General features: G+C 39.1%; 1 protein-coding gene across 1 annotated transcript in view; it reads left to right on the top strand.

Annotated features, from left to right (window-relative positions):
• Window positions 1–25,733, top strand: part of AK8 (adenylate kinase 8) — a 108,380-nt gene that overhangs the window by 14,404 nt on the left and 68,243 nt on the right. The window contains 5 exon segments of the mRNA XM_077836168.1: window positions 1,414–1,524; window positions 8,887–8,955; window positions 21,375–21,456; window positions 22,841–22,912; window positions 23,996–24,196. Of these exon segments, the coding sequence (XP_077692294.1) occupies window positions 1,414–1,524; window positions 8,887–8,955; window positions 21,375–21,456; window positions 22,841–22,912; window positions 23,996–24,196 (535 nt within the window).

Here is a 25,733-nt window from a genome sequence, read left to right as displayed (position 1 = left end):
GCTGGTTCAGCAGCAGGGCCAATATTACTCTCATTTACGCTGGTACAACTCCATTGAAAACGATGAGGTTGCACTGGTGTTTATTTTCCGTGTAACATAAATATATATTTCCATTATGTGGCAGGGTACTGGTATCTTCCCTTGACAAGATGATAAGACTTTATGGAATTCCCAGCCAAAAAAACTTTGTGAAAATGGTGTTAAACTTGTAAATACACATTAAAAATGTAAAAAGGGGAGGAAACAAACTTTAAAAGAACTGTGGAATTTCAAAGAAAACATTAAAAAGCTAGGAAATTAAGTAAAATTAAAAATTTTAGACAATACTATGTAATTAGAGAATTAAAGTACCATACGTTATCTATATTCTGTCCTGATATCCCCGCCATCCAGTGCACCCTACTTGAAAGATAGGTACTTGATCGACAAGTATTGTTGTATATTACAGCCAGCTGCCCTATTCAACCCGACATATAGCTTCGTGGTTGGCCCCTGACCTCTCGTGTCTGGGAGACATCTTAAATCCTATGTAGTCAGTGGGAGTTGGAGATGCTCAGTACTTCTCAGGTTCAGTCTTATAATTTGGTGGCTCATCCACAGAGTTTAAGAAATCTGTAACTCCAGACACCTTTACAAAATTCCCCCCTGGACTGATATACCATGGTTTACATAGTTGAGTTTCAAGTGTGTTTAGGAAACTATATTGGGAAAGTGAGGAAGAGGTTAAGTGAGTCATTCAGGCCTTGTCCAAAATGTGCTGAAGTCAGTGGAAATACTCTTTGATTCCAGTGCGCCTTGGATTGGAACCTTTGTGCTTATGACTTGTAAAAGGTAAGTATTTGGTGTTGCCATGTTGTGAATGGAGGACCGTCTGTGACCATGGAGTGGGTGGGTATTGCACAGATTATGCTGAGTATGGTCACAGTGTAATGGGAGTATTTGGCTCATTATTCAATGTCTATCTAAGGTATTAGAAACCTATTCAATTACTTTCTAAGCCAGGAAAGATGTCATACAGGCATAAGGTTGTGTCATTAATTTGGATGGAGGGTTAGGGGCATGGATACAGAGTTAAGGTTGTTTTTGTGTTTCTTAACAATGCATATTCATATTTGTCTGCTTTTTTAAGTTTTACCTTAAAATCAGTTTTTCCTGGCTGTTCAATATATATGGTTTTGAAAACTTCAGCATTCTTTTATTTCCCCTTAATTTACTGATAAGTATTCACAACCTTAATTACATATTAACAAAGCATCTGTTCTGCAATGTGAGTACTTATTAAGCTTAGAATTACGGATTATTTGTCTAAATTGGAGGCTAGGAAAATACTGACTTGTTTTGCTTTCTGTGGGGCTTCTGAAAACATATTTTATTTTCTTTGCACCCATCTCCCCCCGCCCCTTCTTTCCCCAGGCAACATGGCTTTGTAAACAATTGAATACCCCTTGTATCACTCAGGAGACTTTATTGGAAGAAACATTAGAGCTGACAAAAGAAGTAACGGCATTTCAAGAGAGAGGACAGGTATGTAGGGAGAGGTAATGGTACCAGCTCAGTGCGCTACGGAAGACAAATTATATGACACTGCCATGATTTCAAATGGTGGACAACTTGATCAGATTAAAGTATATAGTTTTGCATCAATGGTGGTTTGAACATGGGTGTATGAATTCGTAGGTGCAGGGGTTTCCATAGAGACAAAATAATCTTTTTGCTGCATATGATAATATGAACAGAGATAAAAATATGCTATGACACAGACAGGGATGGGAAAGACAGGGATTGGCAATGATTGAAAACCTTAACATTAGATTCTTATTAGATACTAGATATACGTTTCTGGGTATGCACAGTACTGTTTAAAGAGTTATACGGTTTCACAAGAGAGACCCTGTTCTGTTTTAGCATGTTTGATGATCTCCATTAAGTAAGCACTATTCTCTGGGGTCTGTTTCAGTACAAAATACTTCCAGAAGATATGTTCATGGAGACCAAACACTTTGATGTGACAGAGCTACTTAGCTATGTAGGGTTGATTTTTCTGTAGCATGACACAAATAATGTACTTGGTGCACTAATTTAGAGTAGTGTGCCAATCTAGTCATTTGGTGAGTGCAAACCCAAGAGGCACTCAGGCTGAGGAGGCAGCAGCAGGGTTAGGAGGACTTTTAGAGTATGTGTGTACTGCAGTGTAAGCCCAGGGTTTGAACTCAGGCTCAAGACTAACACCCCTTCCATCTAAACACAAATCATGCTCACCCAGGGCTCAGACCCAGGGTCCCAGGACTCGATGAGGGTGGAACCTCTGAGTCGGGACCCAGGTTTCTAGCCCTATTGCTTTGTAGTGAAGATGCAGCTACACTGGACTCACACTCTCAGAGTCCACCAAAAGTATTCCACAATCCCAAGTGCCGACTTTCTTTGTCCTCTGTACAGTCAAGTTTGGTGGACAATGAAGTTTTCCCACACTGCACCTGAACAAAGGGCTAGAGTGGCCACATTTTGGGAAGCCATTAGGAAGTCTGGGATATGGGTGGTTGGACTCAGGTCCACATAATGCCATGTAGATGCTGGGGTCCCACATTGGGACCCAGGGTTCAACAGTTCCTAAACTGCGGTTACAGTTGAATGTAGATGCTGAAGCCCTTGGTTAACAAACCCAGGATCTGGTAGGTTAACCAACTCAAGTTCTACTAATCTGGGGTTTACATAGCAGTGTAGACATACCCAGTTCCTAGGCTGGCCAAATTTAAATGCTCCAACCAACCGTCAGAAGAGCATTTGTTTCACTACTCTCTCTGAATTTATTAATCCTTCCACCCCACATCTATGGCCCAGTACTCTGGAGCCATTCTTTCCCCGTCCCTAACATCTCATGGAAGATTTTTTGAAATAAGTTGTTCAGTGAGCATTTTTGCCAGTTGACTTGAGGTATGGTATTGACATGAGAGTTACTTGCCTTGTAGGTCAGTGAAGTAAGACGTACAGCAGTAGTTCTCAAAGCCGGTCCGCCGCTTGTTCAGGGAAAGCCCGTGGCGAGCCAAGGCTGGTTTGTTTACCTGCCACGTCCGCAGGTTCAGCCGATTGCGGCTCCCACTGGCCGCGGTTCGCCACTCCAGGCCAATGGGGGCTGCGGGAAGGGCGGCCAGCACGTCCCTTGATCCGCGCCGCTTCCCGCAGCTAGTGAAGAAGAAGAAAATGAAATGGGGGAAGGATGTCCTGAATAAATCGGGTCAGCACCCTCTTTACCCTCCCTGCCACAAAAAAATAAAAATAAACCCCTGTATTTATTACATTGAATCAAAGAGTAAGGTTTGGAGATGCCTCGAGTAGCACTCCTGGTCTGAAGATTTGTGAGGAAAAAGTCCATCAAAATCACTGAGACTACCTCCAAAACGTCTGCTTTTGAATGGGATGGAATAGGTTGGTATAAAAATGGCTTTTATTGAGAAAGTGAACTTTAATAATTTGAGTGAAGGGTTTTTTTAAAGATTATTTTACTAGATTCATGAAACTCAATTCAGAGAGGGGGAAATTTAAAACAAAAATTCCCTTTGGTTTAATTACTCTAATTATTAACATATCTCAGATTGAAGAGAAGCACTTTCAAGGGTGTCCTTTTGGGCTTACTTGATTTAAAAACACTGATGGTGTGGAAGATTAAAGCCAAAGATATCAGGGCTAATCAGGTGGCAAAGAGCATCTGAGAGCTGAAATCAGTGGTGTTTTTGTGTTGTGCTGTTTACACCTTTGTTTGTAGGATGTTAGCTACTAGAGGGATGACTTTCATAAATAATTTTTCCAATTCCCTTGCATGATTTTGTCTTTTCATGTATGACTGTTATGACTAAGGATGAAATTCTGGCTCTATGGAAGTCAGTGGGAGCTTGGCCACTGATTTAATTGTGCCCAGGATTTCCCCCTCAAAGATTTTTTTTTTCCTCCTTGCTCACTCCTTCTGTCCATGATCTAAACCCACTTTTGGCATAAGTGGCCATAATTCCAGTGGTGAATTTGATGCCATATGCACACTTTGCACCCATTAGCACTAAGAGGAAAAGGGTGAGTATGCAGAGACTAGAATACAGAACGCAATATACATATAGCTCAATATACAACTGGGCACTAAAGAACTGCAAACTTCTCCAAAACAGTTTAATAAATGAAATGAGCTTATGTTTTGTAAAGTCCATCTTGAAGATCATCCATTGCAGTTTAATTTATTTAGATGATCATTTTACTTCGTGCGTATGAGATAACCAGGGCTGAATTAACCCAAAGGCCAAAAAGCTCAGGCATTCATTAACTTAGTATACCTATGTATTGTTACTAGAGCTGGGCATGTACTGCAAAACAATTTCCACAAATATTTATTCAAACTTTTTGATTAGTTCACTTTGGCCCCATTTGCTTCCTGTGAAAATTTGAGCATTTGAGTTTTACTGGCCCAGGGGTTTATGGAATGGGGATTTTAAATGTATGATTATTCTCAGAAACTGAATTTTTAAATTTGCACTTGCAAGCATTCACTAACCCATGGTCTAGCACTGACTAATGAGCTCAAATAGTGACAGCCAGCTGTCATCAATATACATTTACAAATATTCAAAGAAGAAGTTAGATATTTTTGAATACTGGATAAATTTGAGGGAATCATGATCTGCTAACAAATATTCCATGAACAGAAGTAGAGGGTCCATTTTTAGATAAATTATTGCAAATTATTTCCTCATCTCTAGTTATGGCAATGTTAATATAGTAGAAACCACCTTCAAGTTATTCCTCTAGTGAAGTTTAATGATTAAGTATTTAAAGATTTACTTATTTTGTCAACTGGCTAAAACAAGAAATTGAAACAACTATAGGTGTTAGGGGCTTGTGAGGAAAGTTTGTTCTTTGGACTGTAGCAAATTGTAGTGCAGATATTTGCATACTATGTAATTACTTAAAAGTGCTCTGCTGTTACGAGTCAGCACCTGCATAGTCTCTCTGTGTGTTTAAAGGAGAAATAAAGAAGAGAAGAAAAACAGAGGCATCCTTATCTTTGCATGCCCAGTAATCAGATCTGTTCCAGGACAAAGCACTACAAAAGAACAAATAGAAAATGTCTGTATGTATGAGTCGCATGGTACGCACACCCCATCCTCCTTTGGGGCATGGTGGGGTTGTGATACCACCACAGTTACAGTCTACCAGACAGTCTTTAGGCTGAAAGCAGCACGGCCCAGAGGTCAGAGACAATATGGCTGCCCTTGGGGTCAGGGCAGTGCAGCCCAATGGCCAGAATCAATTACAGCGGCCTTTGCATTCAGGACAGCGCGGCCTAGTGGCTAGAGTCAATTACAGCATCCCTTGTATTCAGGGCAATACAATACAATAGTGTAGTGATCTGGTCTAAAGTGATTGAATATGCCCTATTAAAATATTAAACAGAGTGGTGATTTTGTAGACTACTGTTTAGTGAAAACTTCACTGACCAGGAAACTAAACTGGAATTGAGCCATAGTCTTCAGAAAGATCTGGCTTGAGTGCTGATAAAGTGCAGCACCGATACATATGCCCTTGATTATTTTTCTCCAGCAAATTCTGGTCAAAAGAGAGGACTAAGATTACCACTGCAGTGAAAGAAGTTAGAATAATTTTGGTTTAAATTGATTTGGCAGGGCTCAGCAGAGTGGACCCCCTGGCAGTTGCTAGCCTTTCTTGACATGACACATCAAAGAAGTCAGTAAGACACTAGCTGTTTCTGATAGCAGCATGACGCACCTTTGGAAGGTGACAGACTCAAAGCCACAGACTCAGGCTCCAACAATGAAGGGCTGCAGGAGGCTTTGACGCACCACCCTATGGGACTGACTGACTTTCAAGAAACAGAGCAATTTCTTTCACTTTTTCTCTTTTACCTGCTTGAATGCTGTTTCGTGAATGGCTGATATTAGGAAAATGATTGAGAATTGGAGACATTAGAGATAACAAAGACCTAATTGGGTCATCTTGGCTATTCCCCAGCAGGGGCAGCATTGTTCTCTGTAGTATATTCTTAAATGCTTTGTCCATCTAATTTTAAATGACTTGCATGATGGAGCTTTCACCATTTCCTTTGGAAATTTTCCATGGTCTAACAGAGATCATTGTTAGGGAATCTTTCCTGATGTTCAGCCAAATTTTCTGTTGTTCACTTTCATCTAGTTATACCCACTACGTTATCCTAAACAAGAAGACCAAAAAACGAAACAAAAAAACCCCAAACGAAACCTTCTTCAGGTTTACACCCATCAGATTGTGTGGTGAAAGCAAGGAATGGGGAAACCCACAAGTGATGTAAATGTTTATTTGGAACAACAAACATCAAATGCACATAATCAAAGAGTTTTCTGAGTTAGGTGGAGGATAACTTTGAGTCAGAAAGTAGAATATCCAACTAGAGAAGTAATCCTGGATCTAGTTCTTAACAATAATGGGGAACTCAATGAGATTGTGAAAATTAATAGGGGAGCTTGGTACCATGGACCATGAGCTGCTTCAATTTAGCAGAGTAATTAATGGTTTTGCTGAGCAGTAGAGCGTTTTAGACTTCTGCAAGGTACATTCTGGAAAACTGCAAAATTAAGGTACTTATCCTGCAATGAACTCTGTGTGGGCCCTTGGGGGTCCGCCTATGCAAAGCTCATTTTAGGATCAGGCCCCTAGCGAATAAGAAGTGGTAGAAAGGGATTTTAAGATCCACCAGTCTGGATGACCTAAATAAGGCTTAATATGTTAAGTTCCAAAGAAAAAGAAGTATCCAATGTACATTGCCTTTATGAGGATACTCAGTCAGCTAAGACTTTTAAGTAAAAAGAAAAAGAGCCAACTGCTCTAGTAATTTAATAATTAATAGTTATCTTAACATTGATAGAATGATACTCCTTTATGGTATTAGAGTAATTAGCTAATGAATTTACCAAACCATTATTCATTATTTTTGAAAAGCCATGGAGAAATGGGAGGTACTAAAATAATGGAGAAATACAGCTGTGATACAGCCTTCAGAAAAAGAAAGAAGGGTGTTTCTGACAATAGCTGCCAAGTGAACCTAGTAAAACAATGGAACAAATATTAGGGGAAAAAATCACTAAACATCTAGAATAATATAATCTCTTCTGCTATCTGACATGGAAGATATTTGCTTATGAAATATTGCCAGAAAGTAAAGATATTGACAAGTTGGATAGAATACAGAAAAGAGTAACTGAAAGGAATGGGGGCTGAAGGGGTTTAATTATGAAGAAAGATGAAAAGCTTTTGTTAATGTTTAATTTGTCTGACTAACAACTACAGCTTTCTGGGGTGGGACATGATAATTGTCTGCCGATATGTGGCGTACACACCACAAATTATTTAGGGAGATACAAAGAGTTATTAATTAGGAGTATTGTGATAAAATAAAGAAAGGGAAATTCAAATTGATTATCAAGAAAACTTTCCTGACAGCAAGAGCTACAAGACCGTTGAATATTTTCCTAAGGGAAGTTGTGGAAGCCATATTGCTCAGAACATTAAAAATTACACTGAGTTAAGCTCTAAACAAAATATGGTAGGGAACAGTCCTGGCTTATCAGAGGATGCACTAGGTGGCTTAATAGATTTTTTTTTTCTATATCCAATTTCTTTGAGTCAAGGATCCTGCATTATGTTTTCCCTCTAAGTTTTAACATTTAATTGAAGAAAGCGACCATGTTTGTGTGGCATGATTTGATTTTTATAAACCCATGCTAGTTATTGCTTGTAGTTCCATCATCCTGTAGGTGTTTACGGATTATTTTCCTCTTGGAGAGTTGTTTGGTTATTTGAACAGTGATTTAAGTTAGGTTCTTTCAGTGAGTAATTACCAGGATTGTCCTTTCCTCTTTTTTTGAAAAGTTAGTGTCCTATTTGTGTCTCTCCTCCTCTCCCCCAGTATTCAGGTGTTTCTCCAGTTTTCCTTGGCTTCATAACAATGTCAGTAGCTCAGTACACTTGTTAGCAAATAATTCATTTAGTAACCCGTGTTGCAGACCATCCAGACCCGTTGAATTAGTATAGATCGTTTTTGTTAATGCATTCTTCATTTTTTCTTACTGTCTGTACACTTTTCATCTTTTTTCCTTGTTATTAAAAAAACGTTAAGTAGCTTTTTAGAATCATTGTGAATTTCCTGTCTCCCACTTCTCTTATTAGTGAACCTACAGTATTTGTATTTGTTTTCCTCTGATATATTTGTAAATTGTTTCCCCTAATTTAAAAGGAGAAATGCTTTTGGGAAAAAATATGAAGGACTGTTTTAAGAACACAGGAAATTAGCAGTGTATATATGTAAAAAATACAGAGATATAAGATACAGTATTTGAAAATCATGTTCTCCCTGATTGCCAGTGCTGAGTTCAGGGTTCTTCATGTCCCATGTTATAGCTGATAACATCACTAATGCCACAGACCTTGTCCTGTAAAACAGCACGTAGACCAGAATTCTTCTGAAGTCAGTGGGACTTCTTATGATCATAAGATTTTTTTTCACTTGCAGGATTGTGGCCTAACACAATAGTAGGAGTGTGGATCTCGGGGCTGTTTACATGTTCATGACATGTTTAAGCCTGGTAGGTGAAAAGCAGAACCATGAACTCAGACCTTAGCAAGTAAAAAGTCATTTCGTTTATTTTTAAAATGAATTTCTGTGTTCTTTTTAACTCAACATATATGTTGTGCTAATGATTTGGGGGTCTCAGTTTGATTGATTGATGTATTTTAAGAAGGCATTTCAGTCCACCATTAGCCAGAGTGCCTGAGTGATAAAATTCCTTTTGAACTCCATTGTGAATATTCAGCCTTTCTTTTTTTGTTTTATTTTTTGTTTTGTTCTTTCTTTAGAAAATTCCCAATGCACTGTGGGCCAATCTGATCCAGGAGCGTCTGTCAAATGTGGACTGCATCAAACAAGTAAGAATTGCTCCTTGGAGGGCCAGTGGATAAGCACTTACAGGACTCACACACAGTAGTTAGCATTCCAAGTCCTGAGCAGAGGAGGGAATGGGAGCAAATCAACAGGGACTGAGGAGCGGATTGCTTTCTTGAACATCCGTGGAGGGAGTTTGGAGCTTTACTAGCAGGATGAAGGGGAGGATGAGAGTATGCATATGCTAATCGTATAGCAGTGAGATGATCAAAGGCTGAACAAGCATAGCTTTGTTGATTGCCTGGGGCAACTGGCAGTTACAGTGGACAAAACAGATAAACAGAAAATACGTAAAAATCAATATATTGGTTTAGAGTTTTAACTTCCCTTGTAGGTGGGGAGAAAGAGCCCTAACGTTTATCATTTCATTTCAATCTCCTCTGTTTCTCATCATATCTTTTTTTCCCTCTCCATGCTAAGAAATGCTGTATTTGAACATATACTCTTCCCAGTAATCATTAATAAGTTAATTATTAGGTTGCAGAAATGGGCAAATGAATAGGCTCGAATATGCCCATGGGTGCAAGAAATTCTTTCCTGTGGGCTTTGCATAAATGTAAGGAGGGTGTCCTAAACTGGAACTTCTGAAGTAGATTAATACTGGGCAAACTGAGTGGTTTGAATCTGGACTAAAGGAAAGCCCAACCCCCTCTTGTGTATTTCCTTTAGATCTGCAGAAGCTGTTATGGTTATTGAGTCAATAATCAGTCCATTATTAAGATTGTTAGAGCCATAACAGTCTGTTGGGTATAAAGCCTCTTTTTGAATTATGCCATAACACAGACTATGCAGTATATGGTGCACTTTTCTAAAAGCACTGTACAGACCACAGTCTACATTAGGTTCACGCAGTCTGTGGTGTATCAGCTGAACTGTGCCTCAGTTTACCCACCTGCAGATGGCAATGCCTGCCATGACAGGGATGTTGTGAGGTTTGCCATTTAATAAAACCTTGTCCCTTTTTGACATCACTGCCTGGCTTGTTCATTGAATAAAGCAAGACAGTAGCTAATGTTGAGATAATGTCTTATTGAAATACTGAAAAATCCTCTCCTAAAACAGCCTTAACAGATAATTGCAGGTGCCAAAAATGTCATGTAGCCCATGAATCTGTAGTGTTTCCATGATTTGTACTGCATTTTGCAATGTTCTGCAAATTCTAGGCTTTTGTTTTAAGAGGAAAAATAGAGGCCTTGTTTATTTTACAAAACCAACCACATTTAAACATCCGGGGCTGGAATAAGATTGTAACATGTCATGGTCCCATCATCACAGGTGAGACCAAACCATGGGCCACCACATACTTGGGCCACTACCTTGTGCTTTAAGATTGTAGATTTTGTGGCACAAGTAGTGTAACTCTTCTATCTATTTTTGTTGCAAGTACATAGCTATGACCACATAAGTGGTGTGGTACTGTCCAGTAGCAGAAAATGCTGTCCAGCCGAGCAACAGCTGAAGTGTGCGCTGTCCCATTGCTCAACCCATTACCACCATTAAATCTGAACTTAAAAGTTTACATGCAACCATTTAAATGACAAGGTGGAAATTAAAAAAAAAAAAAAAAAGGAAACCAAATGCAAAAAACGGCATTAATACACTATGGTTACATATTTGCAGTTCACAAAAGGCCAAACGGTGGTACCATTATTTGCGTTATGTTGTGTCTTACTCCTTAAGTAATTTCATTCAAATCTAAAGAGAAGGCATCAAAGGAATAAACAAATCACAGTCTGTAAATTCCTATATGGGGAAAAATATTTAATAAAGCGCTTTTCAATCTAGCGGATAAAGATATAACACAGTCCAATGACTGGAAGTTGAAGCTAGACAAATTCAGACTGGAAAGAAGGCGTACATTTTTAACAGTGAGGATAATTAACCACTGGAACAATTTATCAAGGGTCTTTGTGAATTCTCCATGATTGGCAATTTTTAAATCAAAATCGGATGTTTTTCTAAAAGGTGTTCAAGTGGAATTATTTTGGAGAAGTTCTATGGCCTGTTATATGAGGTTAGACTAGATGATCAAAATGGTTGCTTCTTCCCTTGGAATCTGTGAATCTATTAAATTATTGCTACATATTTTACAAATAAAGTTATTTTAAAATACCTTAATATATATTTAGCTAAATATGTATTTACTAAGGAGACTGGAGTCATCCAAAAAATCAGGGTATGCTTTGTAACATTTCAATAAGATTTTTTTCCAAGTTACCATGTATTCAAAAACCCCAAACAAATATATACCATAACTTTACAAAAGGAAATTCATAGACCAAGTACCTGATTCACCATTACATTAATCCAGATTTATGCCAGTGTACCTCCCTTGAAATCAATGGGGTTACAGCTGCATAAAACTGGAGTAGCATAATGATGAATCAGGCCCCAGATATCTAAATTACATCATCTATGATGAAAGGCACAACTTTATTAGTTCAAGCTAATGCTCCTTCCCTAAATCTAGCTGTTATTTCCCCTTTGAATCCTCATGGTATAGTGGTATGAGTCCAGGACAGAAAAAACTATGGAATAGCTTTTGAGTTCATTATGTATAAGACTTCCCCTCCCCCTCCTTTTTTAAATGGCCTATTTTCTTTGCATTTTAGAATGTCCTGGCACACTCTCCATCTCTCAACCACTGGGAGATTTGAAACAATCATTTTGAATTGTTAGAAAGAAATTAGTAAAGAGATTGGGGAAAAAACCTAAATGTCTGGGAAGTGGTTGTCAGTTTTCCTGTACAAAATACTGTATGCCTTAATCCATAATTTATCTGTTCATTTTGAATTTGCAAAGTAGAATTAAACTTATGCATTGCAAATCATTATGCTTGAATTATTTGGGTCTGCCTAGTTTCTCTTAGAGCTTTTTTTAAGATGATCTGCCTTTTTTTTTTTTTAAATGGTGATAGATGTTTATCCCTTCAGGCCAAATATCTGGTGGTATTTACTGTATTTGCATAAATGTACTAAATACACTCTGGAATTAAGCCTTTCTGTGTAACTGTAGAATGTGTTTAAAAACACAACTATACAGTACACAGTCTTGTACAATTATGTGATATGTGGTTTAGCAACTGCTGAACTCAAGTGAAACCAATATTGTCAGTTGTGGGTATAATTGAAACCGAGCAGAATGGGGCAATAGAAACAACCAAAATTTTACATCGAGGTAGTGCTATGAGACTGTCAAAGATCTGTGGCAATTCTATGGCAAGGAATGATTCAGTTTATTGTACGATTGTTGCCCTCACAATTGGATATGAACATTTTAATATTTCTCTAGATGAGTAAAATCAGCATGCTTATCATGCCCCCTAATAATAGTGACACAATTCTCACTTAGAAGGCAGGGAGTATGATTTAATGGCTAGACCAGGAGACTGAGAGGTAAGACACCTGATGGCTATAAAGTGCTAGATGGAACTGCTTGCTTGTTCTCAGAGGCCAAACCCACTGAAATAAAAATAATTACAAAACACAGCAAAGCCCAGAATGAAACCCAGGAGTTCTGACTGCTAACCACTAGACACGCTGTCCTTGCATTATCAAAGAAAGGAGTGTCTATGCTAGGTTTTTATTTTTACTCAGATTTGCCACCATAACTACCACTGGTGGAACTCCACTGCTGGTGGAAGCAATGGGGTCGCTAGCGTAGACAAGGTTACAGGCTGCCACTAGCGTTTTTAAAAGCATGTTTTTTAACCATGGTCAGAGCAGACCTACTGAAATGATAGCTGCTGGTACATTGTGTACATTAGTGCTTCCATTGTTGTCGCCAGTAGTGGAGGTGATTGGTGGTAGAAATGGTGGGAAATTTTAGAGAAAGAGGTTATGTGCAGACAAGGCCTTCAAAGCAGATTCTGTTTACTGGTGAATAATTCTTCAGTTTAGGAGTTTTTGAAAAGCACCATAGTATTTCTAAACCTTCTGTAATGTACTCCCATCCCTCACAGAAACCATATTCTCTCTTGCTGAAGCACACACATTTTTAACTGCTAAGTTTCTTACATGTTCATTGTGGTGCTATTAAGATAAGTGTCGACATTCTTCAATATGCAGACAAATTCCACTCTTCTCCAAAGGTCCTGTGCACACTACACTTTTTTGCCCCATATTTTCCACAGTTGCTAATGCTGTTTAAGGTCCACTAGTGGTGGCAATGATCGGAGCTTGAGTCAAGAAAAGGCACTTCCAGCTGCTGACATTTTAAGCATGTAGACCTGCTCTGAGTAGGACATCATGATGCTTAAAATGCCAGCAACTGCCTGGAACCCTGTCACTCCCATTGTTGTTACTGCCAGTAGAACTGAACCAGTGCTTGCAGTGACGGGACATTTGGGGCAATAAAAACTTACAGACATCTCCAAAAAAGCCAAGTTAAGTAAAAAGGGAGTGCTTGCTACTAGTTGAGTTAGATGTGAATAAGTTCACTGGGCTCTAGAAAGAATGTATAATGGTGCAGTAATCAACAGCCACTAAACGTAGGATGTCCTCTACTTGCGCATGCTTAATTTCCATATGAAAGAGGATCAGTGCATTTTTATTACGCTTTTTAAGTGAAGTCTAATACAATTAATATTGTGGACTGTAGATTTTTGAATTCTTTCTATAGATTTATGCTATATTGCTCATAACACAATTCAGTATTTTATACTGAAGATGTTACTAGATTGCAGGAGCAGTGTGCTGGACTAACATAGTACCACCAGCTGTTTGTTTTATTTCTCCTTGTGGTGTCATTGGGCTGGCATTAATTGCACAGCTTTCATCCCACTGACAGTAGGAATACAGAATTTTTGTGCCATTGTTTTGACACTCACAGGTTTATAGATGTCACAGGCATCCTCTAAGGAGTACAATTTTATTGATCAACAGCTCTGCTGAGATTGTATGTGTGTGTTCCTCTAATACAAATGTAGTTAGGACTGCAAGGGATCAGGCAGGTAGGTCTTACAGCATACACAGAAAACTTATTGCAGGCATTATGTTAGAACAAGGGACCTGTGAAGCTGATATGAGGATGTTTCATCTTATAGGGTTAGTACATGGTGTCTATAGCTCCTCTGGCTATTACCTAATTCTTGGTGCTGTTGGGATGTAATGTTGTGGAATGAATTTATAGAACTGGAGAAGTCTAGTGTAGAGGTTGGTCGGTGGTGAATTTGCACCCTTAGGAATGGCTTTTTGAGAGAGTGGCAGTTGAACCTTATGTACCAGTCTCAAGATCATTTGGGAACTTAGCCTTAGCCTTAGTAATTGGGGTATTTTACTTGTTGATACTAAGCAGTTTGGGAGAGTTGAAGAGGCTTTCATTGATGTGAAAGAAAAGATTGCTGGTGGTTGGGTGTAAAAAGTGATGAACTCACACTTGCATTGGCTACAGGAACTTTCTTTGGTTATTGTTTGGTGGATGAGATCATGTAATCATGGGCCAAATCCTGCCTCCTGTTTCATCTGTGCAACCCCATGCAAGTTGATAGCGTACTGTGTTAGTGTAACAGAGGGGAGAATTTGACCCATTAACATTAATTTATTTGTCTAAACAGGACACGGCTTCTTATTCAGTACTGAGGCTACCAAAATGCTTTTTATGTGGGAAAAGACTTTCCTGTCCAATAGAGAGATTGACAAAGTGTGACCTCCTCCAACCTCTAGTCCTCCTTGTGACGGGTTGCCCCCGTTTCACCCCTGTCTGGGGTGCCACCTCATGTACTGGAGTATCCCTGAGGCTGCCTGTTCCACCAGCCTGGGCTTCCTTACACTGTCCTGCTGAGCCAGGCCCTCAGGCCTCCTCCAGCACACACACAGGTGCAGCTCCAGCTGCAGAAAGACACAGACATTGAAATCAGCACTGCATGGGAAGGCTTCAGCTAAGGAATTGCTTAGCACTCAAGTGCACACCCCCTCTGGAGTGTAAACCCCAAATTGTATTGTCTTGCGCTGGACAGAGAACTATACAGTGTAAGCTCATGAAATTCGTCCCCTCCCTCAATATGGAGTAAGATATGCACAGCTTTTTGCTTCCCAGTTATGAATTCCACAAACTGGTTTTAGAGAAAACAAAACTAAGTTTATTAGATTTTAAAAAGATAGATTTTAAGTGATTATAAAGGATAGCCAACAAATCAAAGCAGATTACTGAGCAAATAAAACAAACACACAAACTAAGCTTAATATACTAAAGAAACTGGTTACAGATAGTAATTTCTCACCCTAAATGTTGTTTTAGGCATTTCTTTCATAGGCCAGACACCTTTTCCAGCCTGGGCTCAGCTCTTCTTCCTCCCCCACTTTTGTCCTTGTTTCTAAGATGTTTTCAGCAGTCATCCTGGGCAGGGATTCAGTGAAGAATGAAACCTGATTAACTCATTTCCCTGTCTTAAATAGGATTTACATATGACGGGATTTACTTTGTCTTTCAGTGGGATTCCCACCCCTCTTAGTTGAAAATACAGGTATTCTATGATGGCGTCCAGTACCAGGTGACATGATCACATGGCCCTGCAGTGTCAAATCAGCCACGAGTCTAAGGACATTTGTTGCATTCCAGGAAGCTTCTCAGAAAGGTGGGAGATTAGCATCTTCAAAGTCCTATTGTTTTCCCCTATGGCCCATCCAGACTGATTGCATTCTGTCTTGTGGGCGTTCCCCAGGTACAAACACTTTTGTAATTGATACATAGACAATATTCCTAAGTTTAGATACATAAACGATACATGCATACAGATAGGATAATCATATTCAGCAAATCATAATCTTTCCAATGATATCTCAAAAGACCCATCTTGCATAAAACACATCTGAGTTATGCCATATTCATAGAATGGAGATAACAGTATCTCTATGAAGAATATGGGGTCTAGTGTCACACTCCTAATACCGACAAATTGCAGGAATCAGCTTGTCAGTAGATACTGTCACATATACTGCCCTCTGCATAGTGATTATTGTGGCATCTTTGCTAGAGGTATCCTCCCCGATTCCCTTTGGTCTTGTTCCCCCTAGTTCATAGGGATGGAGGAAGAGGATGGGCCCAGTACAGAATGAATAAAGGAGTAGTTCACTGCAGAAAAGATTGTACAATCGAAGCTTATAGAGATGCCATCAAAAGGCCTGAGACAGTGCATTGTATTGGCAAGAGGTATGGTCATGGGAGAGTTTCAGTCGGTAAAGGTCATGCAGCCTACATCAGTCCGGATGCTCCTATTCTTGTAAGAATTATTATGTCACCTTTAAGTCTGTCTGCTTATCTCACTATTTATACTGCACTCCATGCCCCGGTATCTAACAGACTTGGGTCCACAGGGGACTATATTCATTGATAATTTTTTGTTGTTTGGTTACCTCTCCTTTCTTTGGATGGGAGGGAAGGGCATATAATACATTTTTAAAAAATCTGAATGTTGTGGGAAAACAATGGTGGAGACATTTTGTTCTGAAGGCAACAAGATTTGTGGGCTTTCTAATCTTTTGTGAAAGGGCATTCCAAAGCTGTGGGCCTGTGGCTGAGAATTCTTTCTCAAGTCTAATGTGATTGAGTGTTGATTTTCTGCATTTCTTCACTCTTTGCCTCATTCTAACCCTATCTGTGTAAATAGCTTTCTATTTTTGTAATGAGTTTTGAGGATGCTCAGGCCAAACACTAACAAAAGAAAGCTGAGTGTCAGTGTAACTATTATTTGGGTGGAAGGTGTCAGTCACAGATAGGTTGATAGCAATACTGCACTGTAGCAAAGGACACCCATGTTTGAGAATGACCTTGGGTTTTGTCTGCTTCAGATTGCTTGAATTTGAAGGAGTTAGGTGATATCTGTACAAATACCTCATTGCTGCTGATTTACACAGTGAGATAGGTCTCCAAGGAGCACTTTACCTGACCTTAAGGCAAGAGCTGAATGCTGCATTTATCACTCTCTTTAAGTTGGAGGGGATTTGAGGGTCCAGTTGTGGGGAGCAGATGATGGCCCCAGAATGAAGCATTATGGAATCCTCAGGATCCTAGCTTTTATTCACGGCTAGACGTGAGGATGTGCTGCCCATGCTTGGATGCCTGGAGGTTATTGTTATCAAGAAGAGAAAATAGATGGCTTCATAAAGAAACACATTCTTATCAAGTGAAGTTACTAATTACACTTTAATGATAGTCAGGAGGGCAGAAAAGACCAGTGTTTGCATAAAGCACGATAGGCATATTTTAAGTCAGGTCTTGCTCTGCTGTATGTTGCTACCTCTTGCTTAGTTCCCAAGCCACACTCCCTTTTTACTGTCTTTTTCTTTTTTTATCTGTGACATCTGCTTGGAGCTTGTCCCTCCTGTGATACCATACTACTTGCAGCTGTTCAGACCTCCAGCTCTGAGCTGTGCATGGGGTGCCCTGAGCATACGGCCTTTTTGATGTGTGATAAAACAGAACCAAGCCACTGGGGGTATGGAGAGGGAATGCATCAGAATATCAATAAACCTGCTCTGAACAAAGCTCCAACTCTGTGGTAGAATAGACATTTCACTGAAGTGTCAAGTAGATGGATAATATATTCTAATTAGGGACTATTGGTACCTCAGAATTCAGAGACCTTGGAAATAAGATCCAAAAAGCTAACTATTTATATAGGGTTTATTTATTATGTATTTGTTTAGTGACTTAAAATATATTTGTTACACGCAGCTATTCACTGAGCTATGATTTCTTACTTAAACTTTTAGCCATTAAATTGTATGCGATCTGCTTTAAGGGACTTTGGCATTTGTATAATTGTATGTGAATCTTATAAAGTGTGTTGCATCTTGTTAAAAAGATCATCCTCTATCTTTTGTTCATTGCCAAGTATTTGCTTTTGAGCTGTAATGCTTCTAAACTGCCCTGGCACCAGAAAGCTTGTAATATGTTGTTTAGTTTGGATTCCAAAGAATATTAAACTAGGAATGGAGATAGACTGGGTCAGGTCCTCAACTGGTGTAAATTGGCATAGCTGTATTGATGTCGGAGGTGTTATGCTCATTTACACCATCTTAGGATCTGGCCCACTGTGGGTACAGGACTCAGTTTCACATGTATGACTGAACAGATCACATTTACAATGCCTAGGATCCTAACATACTGCTAAAACACCGTGGAACCTATTTCTGTTTTCTCTCCTCGGTAACTCTCAAGGGAAAAACTGATTTTTTAGCACCTGTGTGACCTTATTCAGTGGTTCATCCTAATTTGATAAAGCAAACACTGGGAGTGGCAAAATATGGCTTGCAGTTACTGGAGCCTTTTTTTATTGTCCTCAGATAACTGCAGGATGGCATATGAGTGAAATCGGACTAATTAGGGAATTTTAAGTAGTCTACTCTATTTTCTTGTGTAATTAGAATGCCCGGATTTCCTCCTACAAAAGTCACTGAGGTATGTTTAGCTGAAATAATTCTAAAATCTTTGTACCCCATAGTGATAGAGCTTCAGATTTATGTGGGAGATGACAATGATTGCTAGCTAATGCAATACAGTATTAAAATGTCTTTTTTCATACAAAGATATGTTCTTTCAGCTTCCTTACCACCTCAGAAAGTTATTGGGAGTACAGTGACAAGCACTTGTTCAGCTAAACAACTAACAGAGAGAAATTTAGACAAAGTTTAGCAGATTTAGACTCAGGAGACATAAGAGAGGTAGATTTCAGATACTGCATCACATAGAAATTGAGTAATGCTGCAGCACTCCTGTGGTATTTCATAGATCTGTAAATGCTTCTTTTTTTAAGACGTTCAGTCTAACACTTATCTGGCTATAACAAGGACTTAAGGGAGCAAAAGGATTTTCTTTCTTTTGCTCTGTTGCTTCATTAGCTATGGGAAGTAGGTTTCCATTACTATGAGTTTTCCTGTATAATTTAAGAAAATAATGAAAGAGTGCATATTTTCTTCAGTGCTCATTGCTCTTTAGATTTGTTTAGTTTCTCTTTTTTTTAATCCATGGTGTGGCTTGGTATTCCTTTGAATATTTCAAAATTGTAGTGGTGGGTTTGTGCTGTTTGAGGGTATTTTTGCCTTTTGTTTTGTTTTTTCAAGAAAGAAGACATTTGTTTGTATCCTTTTAGGTTTTTTAGATTGAAACTTTAAAAATAAATCATGAGTAGAATATGTAAGTGTCCATTTTACTGTGGTGATGTTATTAGTGCATGTCATTTTCCGACATATTCAACACTGCAAATGGTCAGTTTCTTTTCTCCCAAACATCCACAGTAGAACACATCTTATGCTCTAGGTCATTGAGATGCTTTTCTCCCTGCTGGATGAAATTCATTTTTGGTACTGAGTACAAGGTCCCATTTTGAGGCAAAACTTTGTGTGCAGGCAAAGGGGCATCACATCTGTATTGTGGAGGGGTGGACTGCCCTCTGCAGAAAGCTGGAGTAACCACTTTAGAGGGACTGCATTGCAACGCCCTGGTCTGCCTGCAGATTGGGATGTGTAAATGTTATATCTCCTTAATGCCTGCGTAATGGTTCACATCAAATCTGATTTCTTGGGCTTTGGGCGGATGTGGGTGTGAATTCTACCTTAAATAAAGGAGAAAGGATGATATTGCAGCTAAAGCACAGGACAAGAAGTGAAGAGATCCGGTTCCTGTTACCTCCTCTGATTCCCTGTCTGAACTTGAGCAAGTCACTTCACTGCTCTGTTCCTCAGTTTTCCTGTCTGATAAATGGGGATAATAATTTGACCTGTCTGATTTCACTGCCCAAGCTGAGTGCTAATAGTTCAAGTGGTGAAAAGTACATTTGATTTAAGAAATTATTTCAGTTGTAATAAATTGAGATGATGGTGTTAACATGTGAAATTATTTTTTAACATCTGCTGCTAATTTTTGGTGGTGTCTCTTTAAGTTTAATTTATATTATTTATAATACTATGTGAACTTAATGAATCATACAATGAGTGAGGAGGAAGATGGTATATAATCTTCAATAGGAATTGGAAGTGCAGTCAACTGAAAGATGGCTTTATTTGCAGTTTCTCATGTACCAAAATCTTCCATAAATGTAATATTTTTTAAACTATCCAAAATTAGGAAAAAAGTTAATCACATCTAAAATCTAAAATATGGCAAAATAGAAATAAATCTGGATAAATTCATTTGCATTTAGCCAGTCCCCAGCTCACTGCACCCTAACTTTATGTATCCTATAGAAATGTTAAGAGATCAGCTTTCTAGAAAAAAGATGAACCACAAGGCAATAAGAACTAGGCATTTAGAGCCAGACCTTGGCCCATGCTATGACCCCATTGTACAACTCTGCTGGCATAAAGGGGCCGTAAAGCTGCCCTAAAATGACATCTGAAGATTCCCCCCAGCAAAGAGGAATTCCAGACTGGTTTACAGCTAGTCTGTTCTAACATCTAAAATCCACCCCCACCCCCATATAGGGTTATGTCGGGGCAGTGCGCTTGGAAAGAACATGGTATACCCCAAATATCCCCACCTGGCATTTACACCATAAACTAGAGCAGTGCTGAGGCTGCTCTGACACATGCAGAGTATGAACTGGCCCCCAGTTGCCTCTCCACCTTCTCATGTCCTGTGCTGAGCATATCTCAGTCAGATCCAAGGATCCAGGCTTTATCCAGATAAATATTCAAGAGGTAATAACTTGATGTAACTAGCAATATTACCAAGGGCTCAATCCTGGGGGAGGTGTGTGTGTGTGCTATGTCCTTAAATCCCATTGATTTGAATGGACTGAGAATCAAGTGCTCTTGACGCCTTACAGAATTGGGTCTCCAGTGATCTGTAGATGTAATTAAATCTTGTTGACACTCAAAAATCTCAAAAGTGCCCAGTACTGAAACTATCAAGCTTTCAAAACATCAAACTTATAACTACCTCCACTCACTGGAAGTGATTATGATATTCCATAGACGAGCTCAGTGTTGGAAGAGTCTTCATCAGTCATTCATTTAAGAGGTTTGTATGGATTGTACTAAACAATTTCTTGGATGAGTACTCTGACTATGTTCATTATCCAAATCCTCCCCTTGTTTTAGGGTCAGTATAAGATTATGATCCTAAATCTCTTCTAAAAATATTTCATAGGTTGAACTTGTCCACTAGGAAAGAATGAAATGAGGTTACAATTGTTTTTGTCTGAGCAGGTGAGATAACTCTGTGTTTCAGAGAGGTAGAAGGAGATTCAAATGTTAACTGATATTTTAGTCTGGGAAATGGGTACATTTTCTGGAAACATTTGGGAAGCCCTGGTCTAAATGCATGACTTATTCTTGATTTACACTGATGTGAGATCAGAATCAGATAGTCTGTGTTCAACAAATGGGATTTTTAGTCATAGGATTTAATTGTTAAGATTCCCTCTGTTTAGATCAATAATTCTTTCATGTTTTTTGTGCAATAGGGTTGGATTTTGGAAGGTTTTCCTGAAAACCGGGACCAAGCATGGATGCTGCAGTTAGCTGGCATCACTCCGAGACATGTTGGTAAGAAATACAAGATTGTTTTGTGTGCCAGAGGCGAAAGCCACTACTGACCTAAACAAAAACACCTTAAAATGTTAAAACCAGTATTTCTTAAATGCGTATAACATGCCCAAGAGATCAGAGCAAACCAGAAACAGTCACTGGACTGGAGAAAATGGCTAAATGGGCCCCCCCCCCCCGAAACTTTGGGGCAGTCTGTTGAATTATTTACCCCACCTTACCTAGATGAACCTTTGTCTTCTTACCACTTCGGAGCCCACTACCTTCCTCTAGTCCAGAAAATTCAAGCCTCTTCTGGCAAGTGACTGCAAACAGCTGTGCCTCTCTGCCTCTCCATTGAGTCTAAACCTCCTCTGACCTCAGGACCCAAATCTCAAGGATTCTGCTTTAATTGATCCCTGGGAGCAAAAAGGATCTAAAAAAGCCCCCAAGCCATTCCCTCTGTATGATAGAATAATAAATACAATTTACTGAATAAACACAAAATGAAATGGAAACACCCAGGCCTTAAGCCTGACCTTTCATGCCACAGGTGGAATCTTGGGTAAGTCAAAGCAAAGATAATTCTATAGTGGCAGGGCCTTGAAGGACAAGACCCTAGCACCTGCCCTGCCCACCTTCGGACTGTCTGCATTTCCAAGTCATTATTAAATAGGGCCCTATCCAAAATACATGAGAAAAATTAAAATTGGGGTGAGGGTGGGGCTGGTGAATATGATTTAAAAACTGCACAGCTCAAGTGTGAGTAATAAACCAGCCCCAGTTGTAGTCAGCAGAGACAGGATAATTTGCTACTTTGGATTTGATTTGTACACAATTCCGCTGTTAGTAAAGGAATTCAGAATCACTGTGATAGTGTTTAGAAAAATATGTATATTGGATAGTACTTGTATGTAGTACATGTGTTTAAATGGTCATTTCTGAAGGTAGCTAACAGTACTGAAGGTCAAATTCTTTCCTCAATTTTATCGGTATAATCAAGAACAAAATAGCACCCTTAATTAGAATATAAATGAAGAAGAACCTTGCAAGATCGAATGCACATGCCTAAATTAGTTGAATTTAGTAAGTGAATGACCATTAAAGAAGCAAGATTATTGCATCACAGAATGTACTAAATTGAACTATGTATTTATCACAATATATTTCTTCCTAAAAGTGCCACCTGACTGATAGTTTTGGCCAAAATTTTCCCCCAAAATCAAATGTTCATAGGTAAAATACAGGCAAATAAGGAAAAATGCTACAAATGGGGAAGATGGCTAAATGTACATGAACTGCATCAATCCATCCTTACTTGCAGAGCACACTTGGAAGCATCTCCAAGAAATGAAATCAGTAACTAACTGAAAATGCATTTCTATTCTGTTTCTTCTATGCTTAGTCGTGCTGTATGCTCCAGACACTGTGCTTATTGAGAGGAACCTTGGGAAAAGGATTGATCCATCCACGAAAGGTGTAGTATGCTTTTGTTACTGATCCCATCAGGAGAACATTTTTGTGTCAACCCAAGAGACACTGAAGTGTTGATGCTTTTAAAGTTGATTTTTACTGCTGTCCCTTTACGATGTGAGTAGGCAATGTAATTCTGAATCAGATGTTGTTTTAAATTCAACTTATATCATTTTCTGCACCAATTTAGTGGGGAAAGTATTTGTAAAGACCTGTTTTGTGGCAAGCAGCACTGCTGTATTACAGCACAGGTCACCCTAATGTGTAGTTACACCATAAGAATTTTACTGTTTACCATGGCATCTTTGATAGACCTTGAATGTCTGCCTCTTCATAAAAGGCAGTAACACCTTTGGATAACCTCCACTGTGTGTGATGCCAAGTGGGAGAGCCAACAGGAAATGGCAATGTTGCAGGTGGCACGCTTTGGATGTTCCACAGGAATCCATGTCAGTTGTTTCAGGAGTAGCACTGGGAGGACATGCTGAATTAAAGAGATGGCTTTTATTTGCTTTTCTACAAAGGCCTTGGTTAAAGTTCAGGGTAGGAGCCAGGAAATCTAAGTCCGGTTCCCAGCTCTGCCACAGACTTCTCGTGTAACCGTGGGCAACCATTCTGCACCTCCATCTCCCCATTTGGAAAACAGGGATAATATCCTACCTTACAGCTGTGCTGTAAGAATCAATATTCTAATGCTTAAAAAGTGTTTATTGATCATTAGGTGGAAGGTGCTAGGGAAGTGCAAAGTATTATTCGTATTCTTAATTAAAGGCTTGATGTTACCAGATAGGCATAGATCTGTTCTGGAGATCCCAGTGTGTAGTGGTAGCGGGCACTAAGGGACACAAACATACCTACCCCACACTGTCACATGGCTGGCTAGTTCTCTCTGCCACTATCTGTCTTCTTTGTGGAGCTATGCAGTAGTAGTTAGGAAGGAATCACTGTGCTTCCCCTCTCCTTATGCCCCAACCTAAGGTCTTGGTACAATCTAGACCTTGATTATGATGAGGAACCTTTTTGCAAACTGAACAAGTTCTATCAAATTCTTTTTCGTAATGGGTCCTAATTACTGTTTAACTTCTAGAGGTGTACCATACCACCTTTGACTGGCCAAGTGACCCTCTGGTGCAACAGCGTTTGGTGGAGGCAGAAGGCATATCTGAACAGGAGACTGCAAAGCACCTGCTGGAATATCATAGAAACTTTCCCAGAGTTTTCCAGATCTATCAGCAAATATTAAAATTGATCAATGCCGACCAACCTTGTGCAGACGTATTCTCCCAGGGTAAATATCGATTATGTACAATTAGAAGGAAATTTGATAGCTGACAAATTCTTATCTGAAAGATTTCAGAGAGGTAGCCATGTTAGTCTGTATCAGCAAAAACAACAAGGAGTCCTTTTGGCATCTTGGAGACTAACAAATTTATTTGGGCATAAGCTTTCATGGGCTTTAGCCAGTGGGTTTTATAATAAATTTGTTAGTCTCTAAGGTGCCACAAGGACTCCTTGTTGTTTTTTCATCTGAAAGAGTGATTCCCAAACTTTAGATAGGTTTCAGAGTAGCAGCCGTGTTAGTCTGTATCCCTAAAAAGAAAAGGAGGACTTGTGGCACCTTGGAGACTAACAAATTTATAGATCATAAGCTTTCGTGAGCTAAAGCTCACTTCATCGGTGTAGCTCACGAAAGCTTATGTTCTAATAAATTTGTTAGTCTCTAAGGTGCCACAAGTCCTCCCGAACTTTAGAGACAAGTGTGCCAAGTTATAGGACTAAGATCTCACCTGTATCAGTCAGTGTTGATTTGCCTCTAATTTGATTGTGTTCCCTGTAACCTGCTGAGCTTGGGCTGTTCCAGACAGCTTCTTTGCTGGTTAGAACAGGCATGGTTGAATGGGAGGTCGTCTTGGTTCTGTAACCCTTACTCACAACGAATAGCAATTCCTCATAAGAGTAGTCCCATTGGGGATGGAATGTGAGTAAGGGTTACAGAATCATTTCCTAAGTGATGGGGAAGCCTAGAGCTGCAGTTATAAAAGCCTGCAGTATCAATATTGGTACTCATACTGGAACCACTGCTAGTCTCTTGTACAGGTACTATCTGCACAAGTCTATTAACAAGTAGTGGTCGTTCAAGGCAGGTTGTATTTCATTATATAAAAGTTGCCTGCACTGAAAGGTTTGCTATGTGGTAATGCTTTGTTTGCTTTTGTTCAACTTTACTTTGATGCATTCTGATATTGCATGTCGATTCTTCATGAAAAAATGAGGAAACTGTCGGGAAGACCAAGTGATAATGTACTTTGTATCTGTCAGCCTGTTGATGGTCTATTATAGCCCTGTAATTTTGCATCTCAAAAAGGTCTTTTTTTAATGACAAGTGCTGCACTTTTAAGATAAACAACTAGGAAGTTTATATTCGGAATTTACACATTAATTACCTCTAAATTACTTAATTAAATTTAAAAGTTCATATCGTAATTCATAAATAATTCATGCATTGAATTGTAAATAAAAATTTGAGTGCCTGAATATTAATTATTATTAATTAATAATGTAGTGAGATAAATTGAAAACTGGAATGAAAAAAAAATCCTCTCTAGATCTTCTTCTGCAGTGCATCAAGCAGCCAGATATTTTTTAAAGGAATAATTAGATGTGGAGACTGTCTGGGGGATCATTACTCCTAATTAACTTGGTTATTTACTGCAAATTAAGCATCATTTGTAAGCAGGATGGTTTGCCAATAATGTTTGTGCTTTTGGATACCCTGGTTGTGGAAAGTGCTTAGAATAACTAGAGCCCTCCTTGGTTAGCTGACA

This window comes from Eretmochelys imbricata, chromosome 16 (assembly GCF_965152235.1).
Source record: "Eretmochelys imbricata isolate rEreImb1 chromosome 16, rEreImb1.hap1, whole genome shotgun sequence".
Classification (NCBI taxonomy): domain Eukaryota; kingdom Metazoa; phylum Chordata; order Testudines; family Cheloniidae; genus Eretmochelys; species Eretmochelys imbricata.
Note: the sequence above shows the minus strand (reverse complement) of the source record. Positions and strands in the feature narration are given on the sequence as shown.